The 13,383-nt window shown below is 39.0% G+C and overlaps 1 protein-coding gene across 1 annotated transcript; it reads left to right on the forward strand.

The window, feature by feature from the left end:
* The first annotated feature begins 7,665 nt into the window (after positions 1–7,665).
* Positions 7,666–8,678, forward strand: LOC100947416 (olfactory receptor 4D10). The gene has a single exon (XM_003801407.2). It carries the CDS (start codon positions 7,713–7,715, stop codon positions 8,676–8,678), a length of 966 nt encoding a protein of 321 aa, XP_003801455.1. The 5' UTR covers positions 7,666–7,712.
* The last annotated feature ends 4,705 nt before the right edge of the window (positions 8,679–13,383 follow it).

The following is a 13,383-nucleotide window of genomic DNA, read 5'->3' on the forward strand; positions in this document are numbered from 1 at the left end:
CAAACTGTGGTATATGTACACCATGGAATACTATGCAGCCATAAAGAAAGATGGAGACTTTACGTCCTTCATGTTCACATGGATGGAGCTGGAAAATATTCTTCTGAGCAAAGTATCACAAGAATGGAAGAAAAAGTATCCAATGTAAACAGCCGTATTATGAAATATGAAAGCTATAACCTAATTATAGCCTAAGAATATGGGGGAAGGAGTGGGTGGAAGGGGGAGTGGAGGGAGGAGGGGGAGGGAGGGGGATGGATGGGTGGAGGGTGATTGGAGGGATCACTTCTATGGTTTATCTTACAATGTACAAGTGAATCTTTCTAAGAGTAGAATATAAACGTCTTAATACAATAACTAAGAAAATGACATAAAGGCTATCTTAACCAGTTTGATGAAAATATTTCAAATTGTATATTAAAACACCACACTGTACCCCATGATTGCATTGATGTACACAGCTATCACTTAATAAAAAAAAATGCTGCTATGAACCTTCAAAAAATAAATAAATAAATACTCTATTTGTGTGCACAGTTTTACTAGTTACACCCGCCTAGCTCTCTCCAACTTCACAAATTGCATGTGAATGTTGGAAAAGAGAAAAATATATATACACTATTACCCAAATGTCTTCTAAGTCATGTTTCTGTTTATGTGGACACTTATAAAAACATCAAGGAGCTACAATCATCTTGCATTTAATTAGAAACTGGACTGGTAACAAACAATTTGAGGTCTGACTTCTAGGTTTTTGGCAATCTAATTGAAACTCACATGAATATAGTGTCCTCTGAGTCTTGCAAGCTATGCAAATTGGACTCAAAGTCTCTTTGGTATAATATTTGGCAAGTTTATGCAATTCTGATTGAAATGTGGTTAAGGGGATAAATTTCCTTTATTGCCTCTAAAAAATTTGGACACCAACCAAAATGTGTCTGTGTGTATGCATAGTCACATTCACATGTTGGTAACATTTTAATAATTCCCATTGAAACTTCATCACCAACAGTGAAATCAGCCACTGATTCACTCCCTTTTCCACTAACATTCTCTTTGCAATCCTTACATTAAGCTTGAGGCTTAGGCTCAGAAGAAACACAGTGCAAGAACTTTAAAGATGTGATTCCTGGAGTCTGTCCTTTCTTTCCAGAAAGTAGAGCAAAGTAATAAGATACTTAGTTCTCCAAAGATCTTTACCTTCATACATAATTTTCAGATATTAATGTCACAAATTGTTATGCACTGCACCTAACGGCACCCAACTTTTAGTTGGAATTTTAAGTAGGTAAAGACCTTGAACTTCTAGCCTTATAATGTAAAGCTAAACTTTAACACATATTAAAGTTGAGATGTTGAGATACTGCTTTTGATGATGTACTGCTAATTTTACTTTTAATATTTTCTAGGTATTAATATTTCAGAGCCAAGACGATCATCTCACTAACAGTAACAACAAAGGTAGGTGTTAAATATCATGAAGGATGTTGTGTAAAAGCGGTTGGAGAATGTGTTCCTTTGGGTGTAAGAGAAGCCATCATGCATTTGACGACCCTTTGAGTTGCTTCTTGGTGAGGCCACATCAGACTAAGGGCCATGTGAACCGCTTTCCAGGGCCGTTTTCTGCTAAATGCTTACATTCAGACAGACTTCGTCAAGTGATCCTGCAAAACAAAATTCCAACCTATGTGATTGAATTTAGGTGGAAAAATAAAACACTGTGTCTTCCATCCCGTTTCCACCATTTCATAATCCTTCCTTGCACCCAACATTGATTCAGGCTATATTTTATGTAAAAACAGACTAACACTAGTACAGATTTACCTGATGGGCAGTGGTAAGAATCCAATAAACTTTCACATCACTCCACACATACAAAGGACTTAAAAATAGTTTTTGTCATTGCCAGAAAGAATATCTCCTCTCATACATGCTGTGTCACCTAAATCCATCCCTGCTTGTCTCATAGCCCACATCATTTTTATCATGCATCTTGTTCATTAATTTGCACAAATCAATCACTTCTGCTACTCTTTAAACACTTTAGCAATGGGGCCCACTTCAGTCATACATGTTTGAATATTGCAATAAATGTTCACTGGCTATTCATAAGGCAAAGCAAGTAATAAGAATTGTAAATTTTCCTTCAACTGGTGAATAACAGTTTATAAAAACAGGCATTATAATGACACCAATGCCTCTCACTGCTATGCAACTCCACCACTCTCTTAGTTTTGATTCAAATGGACAAAGAGAGAGGAAAATTTGACCGATACAGTGTTGGCCACCTCTCAGAAGAGGGTCGCTGTCTTTTTATCTCCTTCACACTCACACAAGAGCCATCACCTTCCATCACTACTTTCCAGAACACTCCCCAGCATGGAATACTCTAAGATCATGGATCAGACGAGACAGAGAAAGGGTCAGAGGACATTGCCCCTACCCACCATGGCAGTGAGTTTTAGGCTTCACAATGCTGAATACAAAAATATAGTCAGTGTGCTTAGGTCAATCATTCAACAACCAAATACCAAGGAACCACTGAGTGCAATAATAAATCATTTATTAATGAGGTAAGAAATTTTCTGTTTCAAATAAAACTCTCCTTCCATTCCACATGCCCACACACTGTGCCAACCACCCTGCACTCTCCAGTGTGTACAAGCATGTCATCTCACCACAAACTCCCCTTGTATGGGCTGTTTCCTTTGCATGATGTAGCCCTACTTCTATTTCTTGGAAATCCATCAAGAATGAGTGAAAGCTTCACCTCCTCTAGGAAATCCTCCCATGCTAGCCCCAGACAGAGCTCTTCTGTGCTCTCTCAGCACTAGATTTGCACCAGCATTGCATCCCATGCATGTGTAGACACTTAAATACTTGTAATTCTCAACAGCCTGGAAAAATGCTCCACGGTAAGCACTCGGCTGTGCTCATGTGTCTATTGCAGACTTCCAATCACATTGTAAGAATCATAAAAATGTGTGTTGAAGGACTAAAGGACCCATTGACTAATGAATGTGTTCTCACTTGCCCTTATACATGGAGTGCCAGAAAGTTGATCAAATCTAACTTTATGGAATCAGGTTCCATTTTAATGACATCAATTTCTGCTGCATGATCTTATTAAGGGTGGTACAGAAGGGGTGAGAGACTGATGCGAACCTATGCTGATCCCAAATTATCTCAGAATGTTACTGTGAGATAAAATATATATGTATAAGATATATATAACTTAGAGAGTTTTTTTGCCACCTTTACCCTAAAATGAATGCAAAGACATAATTCTGGGCAATTGAATTCTGAAGCAACAATTGTAGGTTACAGCAGATGGAATGTAGACTTTGGAGCTAAACAGAATCACATCTGAAGTTCAGTTCCACCACTTAACTCCTGTTCTGAGCTTGGAAAAAGGAGCTCACCTTTCTGAAAACCACTTCTTCATCTGTGGGGAGGAAATGAAGAACTCTTCTTCATAGGAATATGTAAGAGAATCATTCACAAGACACTTTAAGTCTGAGGGTATGAAGAGCATCATGACTCTCCAGCTGTGTTTTCTGAACCACCTACAGGTGGATCCACTGATGATGGAGACAGGAGAGAGGAAAGAGCAACAGGACAGAAAGTAGGCCACTAGTCTGTTCCTGTCTTTTGGCAGAGCCTGCAACTGGGCTCCTGCCTTCAGATCCGGGGATCTGCACTTTCATTTGGTCTTGTAGCCTCTCAAGTGAACCTCCCCTTGTCTCACATTCCTACTGCTTTCTGCTGGCTCAAACTGATATTATCCACACAGAATCCATCCAGCACAGCTCAGAGTTAAGGAGTCAGAGCTGCAAACATTTAGCTAGTTGATGGCAGAATGAGGACCAGACAGAACCAATACTCTGACCTCTGATTGCGCAGTCCTCTGCACTACATCCTTCCTCCTCTCTCAGCAGGGAAACTCTTCCTTCTGGGAAAAACTGAATAAATTACCTTGCAAAATTCTATAGGTTCTTATCAAAGTATGTTCCTGAAAAGTGTAGAAAATAACTGATAATATATAATAATGGTAAACCAGGAATAGTTGAAACAAAAATGAGAACACACAGATGATACTTCACTTTTGCCTCTTAGGGAAGCCAGATCCTTTGACTCCCACCCCCACCTTCCCTCCTCAAAGCAGCATAAATGACAAGAAGAAATGAAAATGTTTTCCCTTTAAATTTCTTTTTACTTTTAATTATTATGGGTACATAATAGTTGTATACTTTTACAGGGGATATGTGATGTTTTGATACAGGCATGCAACATGAATTAATGAAATCAGAGTAACTGGGATGTCCAAAACCTCAGGCATTTATCATTTCTTTATGTGGGGAACATTACAATTCCACCCTTAGCTATTATAAAGTAAAGTCTAACTTACTGTTTATTTTAGTCACTTTGTGGTGCTGTCAAACGTTTTCATTCTATCTAACTATATGACTACATTTAACTTTGGTTTTGCGCCCATTAACCATCCCCCACTTTATCCCCACCTCCCTGATACCCATCTCCACTTCTAGTAACCATCATTCTACTCTCTGTCTCCATGAAATCAATTTTTTTTCATATTTAGCTCCTGCATTTGAGTGAGAATATAAGAGATTTGTCGTTCTGTGTTTGACTTATTTCACTTAACATAACGTTCTCCACTCCCATCTATGCTGTTGTAAATGGCAGGATTTCATTCTTTTCTGGCTATCTTTATGCCATTGTGTGTATGTACCACAATTTCTTTATCCATTCACACACTGCTGGACGCTTAACTTGATTGCAAATCTTGACCATTGTAAATAGTGCTTCAATAAACATGGGAGTACAGACTACTACAATACATTGAATCTCCCTTCCTCGGTATATGCCCAGGAGGAGGATTTCTGGGTCATATGTAGTTCTGTTTTTAGCTTTCTGAGGAACTTTCATACTGCTCTCCATAGGGGTGTACACTATTTTACATTCTCACCAACAGTGTGCAGGGGACACCTTTGTCCACATCCTCGCCAGCATTCATTATGGCCATCTTAACAAAAGTAAGAGGATATCTCACTTTAGTTTTGATTTTCATTTCTCTGATGACTAATAATGCTAAACATTTTTTCATACACCTGTTGGACATTTGTATGTTCTCGTTCGAGAAATGTCTATTCAGGGGCTTTGTCCATTGCTTAATGAGATTATTTGATATTTTTCTACTGAGTTGTTAGAGCTCCTCACATATTCTAGAGATTACTCTTTTGTCAGATGGGTAGTTTGCAAATATTTTCTACCATTCTGTGGGTTGTCTCTTCACTCCCCACTTTGTTGTTTCCCTGCTGTGAAGAAGCTTCTTAGCTTGATATGATCCCAAATGTCCAATTTTGCTTTGCTTGCCTGTGCTTTGGGAGTATTACTCAAAGAGTCCTTGCCCAGACTAATGTTCTGAAGTCTTACCCGAATGTTGTCTGTCAGTAGTTTCACATCTTAGGTTTAAGTTTTCAATCCATTTTTATTTGATTTTCATATATGGCAAGAGATAAGGGTCTATAATGGTTTCATTGACTTGCATGGGTGCGTAGGAATATCCATTTTCTCAGCACCATTTATTGAAGAGACTGTCCTTCATCCCACTGTGTGTTCATGGCACCTTTGTGGAAGACAAGCTCACTGTAGATGTGTGGATTTATTTCTGGGTTCTCTATTCTCTTCCATTCATCTATGTGCCTGTTTTTATGACAGTACCATAATATTTTGGTTAGTAGAGTTGTGTAGTATAATTTTAAGTCTGGTAAGGTGATTCCTCTAGTTCTATTATTTTTGATCAGGATGGCTTCAGCTATTCTGGGTCTTTTGTGGATCCATATACATTTTAGGATTATTTTTCTATTTCTGTGAAAAATGTCTTTAGTATTTTGATGGTGATTGCATTGAATCTCTAGATTGCTTTGGGTATTGTAGACATTTTAACAAAATTGATTCTTCCCATCCATGAGCATGGAATATCTTTCCTTTTTGTGTTCCTTTTCAATTTCTTTCATCAATATTTTATATTTTGTTTTGTTTTGGTTTTTTTGTTGTAGAGTTCTTTAACTTCCTTGGTTAATTTTATTCCCAGGTACTTCATTTTATCTGTACCTATTATAAATGGAATTATTTTCTTGGTCTCTATCTCAGATTATTTACTGTTGGCATAGAAATGCTGCTGATTTTTGTGTGTGTTGATTTTCTTGTGAAACTTTACTGAATTTGTTTATTAGTTCTAATAGGTTTTTAGTGAAGTTTTTAGGTTTCTTTAGATATACAATCATATTATCTGCAACCAGGGATAATCTGACTTTGTTCCTGTTTCTTCTCTGATTGCTCTACCTAGAACTTACAGTAGTATGTTGAACAATGGTGGTAAAAGTGGGCATCCTTGTTTTGTTTTGGATCTTAGAGTTTTCCCTTGTTCAATATGACACTAGATGTGGGTTTGTCATATTTGGTGTTTATTGTGATGTAGTATGTTTGTTCTATACTAAGGTTTATGATAATTTTTAGCATGAAGGGCTATTGAATGTCATTAAATGCTCTATTGGCATTAATTGAAATGATCATATGGTTTTTGCCCTCTTTCCGTTGACAATCCGTTCCCACTGATTGATTTGCCTATGTTGAACCATCTTTGTATCCCTGGAATAAATCTCACTTGATCATGATAAATGATCTTTTTAATGTGTTTCTAAATTCAATCTGTTGAGGAATTTCACATCTATATTCATCAGAGATATAGGCCTATAGTTTTCTTTTTGTTGTTGTTGTGTCTTTGTCTGGTGTTAGGATCAGGTTGATATAAGCCTCATGGGATGAGTTTGGGAGTATTCCTTCCTCTTTGTTTATTGGAATAGTTTAAGTAGGATTGGTAGTAGTTCTTTGAATGCTTGGTAGAATTCAATATGGAAGCCATTGGGTCCTGGGCTTTTCTTAGAGAAGAGACTTTTTATTACTTTTTCTGTCTTGTTATTTGTTATTAGTTTATTCAGGTTTTAGATTTCTTTCTGGTTCAGTCTCGGTAGGTTGTATGTGTCTAGAAATTAACCCATTTCTTCAGAGTTTCCAATTTATTGGCAGATAGTTGCTGAGAGTAGTCTCTAATGATCCTTTGGATTTCTGCAGTATTAGCTGTAATGTCTCCTTTTTCATCTCTAATTTTATTTATTTGAATCTTCTCTCCCTTTTTTTTTTAAGTCAGGCTAAAGATGTGTCATTTTTTATCTTTAATAAAAAACAACTTTTTTTCATTGATCTTTTGTATGGGGGGGGTTCTATTTCATTGATTTCTGCTCCAAACTTTATTATTTTTCCTTTTAAAAATATTTTAAAATGGAATACAGATTTATTACATTGGGGTTTTCATACCAAACATACAAAATAGAAACTTGGTAATTTATCTTTTGAATATATGATATATAAATATCACTTAACACATTTTCTTTCCCAAAATACCTTCTATAGGAAAAGAATTATTCAATGATTTTGAATGTTGACAACTTGATTTGATCACCAAACTGCAATCTTAAAAATGTGGACTACTCAACAAATTGCAAATGGTACAGCCACATGGGAAAGCTTCTGAATTGAATTCCAGGTGCTTAGGAGGACAAGAAAATAAATACCCTGGTGATTTTATGTGACATAGTTTAATACAAAAGAATAAAAAAGAGGATGTCTCAATGGAGATGAAAAACTGCAGTGGGGTAAAAGAATTTATTTTCCTTGGCCTATCCCAGAATCAAGGAATAAGTTTGGCCTTATTTCTTTTCCTACTTTTGGTGTATGTGACAACTCTGCTGGGAAACTTCCTCATCATGGTCACTGTGACCTGTGAATCCCGCCTTCACACACCCATGTATTTTTTGCTCCGTAATTTATCTGTTGCCGATATCTGCTTTTCCTCCATCACAGCTCCCAAGGTTCTGGTCGACCTTATGTCTGAGAGAAAGACCATCTCCTTCAATGGCTGCTTCACTCAGATGTTCTTCTTCCACCTTATTGGAGGGGTGGACGTATTTTCTCTGTCAGTGATGGCATTAGATAGATACGTGGCCATCTCCAAGCCCCTACACTATGTGACCATCATGAGTAGAGGCCGTTGCATTGGGTTAATAGTGGCTGCCTGGGTGGGGGGCTTTGTCCACTCCATCGTACAGATTTCCCTGTTGCTCCCCCTCCCCTTCTGTGGACCCAATGTTCTTGACACTTTCTACTGTGATGTCCCTCAGGTCCTCAAACTCGCCTGTACAGACATTTTCATGCTTGAACAATTGATGATTTCCAACAATGGACTTCTCACCACACTGTGGTTTTTTTTGCTCCTGGTTTCCTATATGGTCATACTATCATTACTCAAGTCTCAAGCAGGTGAGGGCAAGAAGAAAGCCCTCTCCACCTGCACCTCTCACATTACAGTAGTGACCCTGCATTTTGTGCCCTGCATCTATGTCTATGCTCGGCCCTTCACTGCCCTTCCCACAGATAAGGCCATCTCTGTCACCTTCACTGTCATCTCCCCTCTGCTGAACCCCTTGATCTACACTCTGAGGAACCAGGAGATGAAATCAGCCATGAGAAGACTGCAGAGAAGACTTGTGCCCTCCAAAAGGAACACACTGATACTTCCCTCCTCTCACCATCTTTAAAAATGTTTTCCCAGAGTATAAATTCTACTTACTGATTTCTAGTTAATGTTTAAAAATCCAAAGAGACACATGACTTTTTAAATATTCTGATCTACATGTGATAATAACACAAAAAGGTGGATTTTGTATCACAGAAAAAGAAGTACAGACATAAAATTATTAGCAGGACAGATTGCAACATAGCTTTGGAAAAAATAAAGGAAATAGAATCAAAATACTCTCAGACATTGCTACTACATTTCTGTACTATTCCCAGGAAGGGAGCTGAGACACAGATTAGAAAAGTAATGCAGATAGAGTACTAGGATTTCATAAAATCTTTCATGAAAATCACATCCAAATTAAGTTTCTTCTCCAGTTCTCTAATATAAACAAATTAAATAACTATCACCTGAAGATTTCTTTAATCTAAAGCTCATACTCCAGGGTGGGAGAGAAGATGCCTGAGAGGTAGCACAGTTTGAGCTGGCCTATATGGATCTCACCAATTATGAGCTCTCTGAGTACTTGAGCAAAGTACTAGCCTGACTTTTCTTTGCATCCCAGGCCCACTGGCCACCCCTTTAATGCATTCCCTCACCAGCCTGTGCTTAGCTCCAGCATAGCACCTGAAACCCTGTTTCAAATTTCCTGTTGTCTTTCATGTTCCCAGCACCTGGGCACACTGGGATACAGTAAGTACTACTAAAAAGCAGTTGCATTAAAACAGTGAATTAATACTGCCTCTCACTCATTTCTGCTTTTCAAATCATTGGAAGGTATTAAGAAAATAATTAGTCTATTTTTATGTTATGAAAATGATTGAAAACTATGAAGTTTCTTCACACTATACATATATATTCAAAAAGGCTGGAATAAAGTCAAAAACATTATTCGATATATCAACTTGGTTATTAACACTAACCATTTTCAGCTGCTCAGGAGGATTTTGTCCCCATTTCTGAATGAAGATCTTAGATCTTAAAATTGTTAAGTTGGAAAAATGTTTAAGTTGTGAAACAAAACAAGATGTCAGTTCATAATTCAGATAATGCAAAGGCCCTGAGGTGAGGATGTATCCAGAAAGCCCAAGAAACATTAAGGAGCCTTGATGTTTGTGACTGTGTAGGAAGAAGCAAGGAAGAACACAGGAGCATGTGGCTGAGGTCAGAGATGATGGAGTCTTGGGACCAGGTCATCACAGCCTATGTAGAACATTGCAAAATTCTTTTTATTATTATTTTTTATTAAATCATAACTTTGTACATTGATGCTCTTGAGAAAAATGAAAGCATTTCAATGGCTAGAAAAGCAGAACAATGATACATATTTTGACAGGATTGCAAAGGTTAGTTACTGTTGTGAATAGACTGAAAAGAGGCCAGGACAAATATATAGAAACCAATTAAGAACCTACTATAGGCAGGATGCTGTGATCAGTGGTTAGAGTACCATGCCCCCCCCACACACACACACACAGAAGAATTTAGTACAGTAGTCTCAGGAAAGAAATAATGAAGATATGACTTAGGGTAGTGATGGTGGTCATGGTGAGAAATTCAAAAAGATGTAAAGGTCAAGCTAGAGGGACCCAGTGTGAGTTTCTGCACTACATGTATACCTTGTGAGAATTTTCTCATCCAGGTTGGTCATGAGCCCTATAAGAGCTCCTTTTCCATTTTATAATTCATATGAAAGTGTAAGTGTTTACATATTGATTTCATAATACTGTTAAGTACATTGGATACTTTTTTTCCCCATTCTTGAGGTGTTTACTAAGAAGAATATGTTCCAGGGGGGCGGAGTCAAGATGGCAGACTGCAGCCAGCTTTTTACAGAGGCTCCCATCCAGAAGGTGACTTAAAGGACAGAAGTTTAGCAAGGGACCTGATGGTTTGGAGTGGAGCCAAGAGAGAAGATTGAAGAATGCACTTCAACCTTGTTGAGATGAGCTGCAACCCCGAAAATACAATCAAAAGGTACAAAATCCACCACAAAGCAGACGGGGTGCCCTCCCCCACAAGAAGGCCTCGCAGTTTACTCCATACAAACAAGCGAGCAGAGTTCAAACATCCTCCCACTCTACCCCATGGGAGAGACTCCCTAATAACTGGACCTCCTACCCCTACTGGCATGCCACAGCACCCTCCTGCTAGATATAAAACTGTAAAACTGTATAAAAATTGTATATATTCCCTACCTGCAACTCTGAACTCCAAGGATTTCCTACCCCCAACTCTGAGCCCTAGGTCTGGAGGTTTGTCACCATGGAGTCCAGATTCTTGGGCAGTTCCTTGAGAGGAGTGGAGGGGGAAAGGGCTGGTGCTGCTTGGTGCTGACTCTGTGGCACAGGAGTTAGGAGAAGAACTTTACCTCAAAGGAGCTATGCTATCCTGAGCTGCAGGAAATGCTCACATCCCTGATACCCTGTCTCTCTGGGTAACCAGAGGTTCTGGACAGCAGCCACTGGCGGAAGTGGGAAATTTTGTGAGTAAAGAGACCATAATAGCACCTTAGCCCTCAGGAGAATATAACTGCGACAAAGGCAGTGGGTGGGCAGAGGTAGGAATTGACACCTAAGTGTAAACTCTAATTGCTTGCTGCCCAGGGCTGAGTTTCTTATCAGCTCTAGCAGCCTCTGACATGCAGAAGAATTTAGCCAGGACAGAAGGCATGGGGCTGGAACTGAGTGAACTTCCCCAGACTAAATTAAACATCCAAGGCCCTCCTGCTGGGCTCAGATCTCCTGGTGACTCTAGCAGTCGTAAACCCTGGGAGCAATTGTTTACTGGAGTGAACTGGGTCACAGCCCTGTGGGATTACCAGTGACTGGGTACAAGGTGGGGAAGGAGGGATCAACCTTCCCAGACTAGTTCATTTGCTGGGTGGGTCCTTTTGCCCTTATGGAGCACTGGAGCAAGTTATATCTGAGCTGCCAGCAAACCTCTGTTATCTAGCTGCCAGAGACATTTGAATTCTCCCACCTGAGATTGGTGCTGACTGGGACAACTGATTTGGAACCCTTGAACTGAGCAAACCACCCAAGGACTATCCAAAGTGGCACCCTGGGTGTATGGTTGAAGGATGGTTTGATATTCCTTGCCCAATTGTTGTTTGGGAGGGTGGGGGCAGGCAACTTAATTGCTGGTATTTCTCCACAGCTGAGACTTCAACCAAGAGTAACTGATTCACCAGGGTAGGAAAGAGACCAGCTGAAAATAAGACAGAGTCACTTAGCCCCACCACACCAAGCAGGTCCCCAGTCTCTCAGGCCATAACACTGTACAGGTCCTTGACAAAGCTCAAGGGGGAAAATCAAATGGGTAAAGTAATCATGGGGTGGAATCAGCGGAAAAGCTCTGGTAATATGAATAACTAGAGCAGATCAGCCCCACCCCCACCCACAAGAAAGGATGTGGCTGGTAATATGAATAACCAGAGTAGGTCAACCCCTGCCAAGAAAGGATGTGACAGATGAAACTGAAGATCCCCTTTATAAACAGATCGCTAAGATATCAGAAATCGAATTCAGAATTTGGATTGCAAATAAGATTAATAGAATAGAGGCAACGATAGAATTAGAAATTCAATAAGCATTCCAAAAGTTCACTAAAGAATTCAACAAATTCAAAGACAAAAGCACCAAAGATTTTGAAATATTGAGGCAAGAGATTGTAGCCCTCAAAGATCTGAAAAATGCGGTAGAATCCCTTGGTAACAATGCAGCAGGCAGAAGAAAGGATCTCAGACATAGAAGACAAAGCTTCTGAAGGTACCCAAGCATTCAGAGAGGAACAGAAATGGAAAGCAAAAGCAGATCATTCTCTCAGAGACCTCTGGGATAATTCAAAAAAACTAATGTTCTCCTCATAAGAATCCCTGAAGGTGACGAAGTTGCTTCACAAAACACAGAGGCTCTTCTGTATGAAATTATGAAAGAGAACTTTCCAGATATACCCAGAGATCCTGAAATTCAGATAGCAGCCAGCTTCAGATCCCCAGCATGACTCACCCCGAATAAGACATCCCCCAGGCACATCATAATTAACTTCACTAAAGTTAAAATGAAAGAGAAAATCCTGCAAGCTGCTAGACGTAAGAAAACCATAACCTACAAGGGGAAGAGTATTAGGATGACTGCAGATCTCTCTGCCTAAATCTTTCAGGCCAGAAGAGGGCGGTCATCAACATTTAATCACCTAAAACAAAATAATTTTCAACCCAGGATCCTGTATTCAGCTAAACTGAGTTTCATTTATGATGGAGAAATTAAATACTTTAATGACATTCATATGTTGAAGAAATTTGCCATAACTAAACCAGCTCTCCAGGATATTCTCAGAGCTATCCTCCATAATGACCAGTGCAATCCTCTACCACAAAAGTAAACTAACTCAGAAACTGTTGATCAAACTCCAACTTCCACAGTGGCGAAAGGATTAAAAATGTCCACTGGACTTTCAAACAACTCGATACCTAAAATTTTACCAGGCTTATCAATAATTTCAATCAATATGAATGGCTTAAATTGTCCCCTAAAGAGGCACAGATTGGCTGATTGGATACAGAAACTCAGACCAGACATCTGTTGTATACAAGAATCTCATCGTATTTTAAAAGACAAATATAGACTCAGAGTGAAGGATCGTCATCTATATTCCAGGCTAATGGAAAGCAGAAAAAAGCAGGTGTTGCAATATTATTCACAGATACAACAGGTTTTAAA

This window comes from Otolemur garnettii, unplaced genomic scaffold (assembly GCF_000181295.1).
Source record: "Otolemur garnettii isolate 467f Iridium unplaced genomic scaffold, OtoGar3 scaffold00209, whole genome shotgun sequence".
NCBI lineage: Eukaryota > Metazoa > Chordata > Mammalia > Primates > Galagidae > Otolemur > Otolemur garnettii.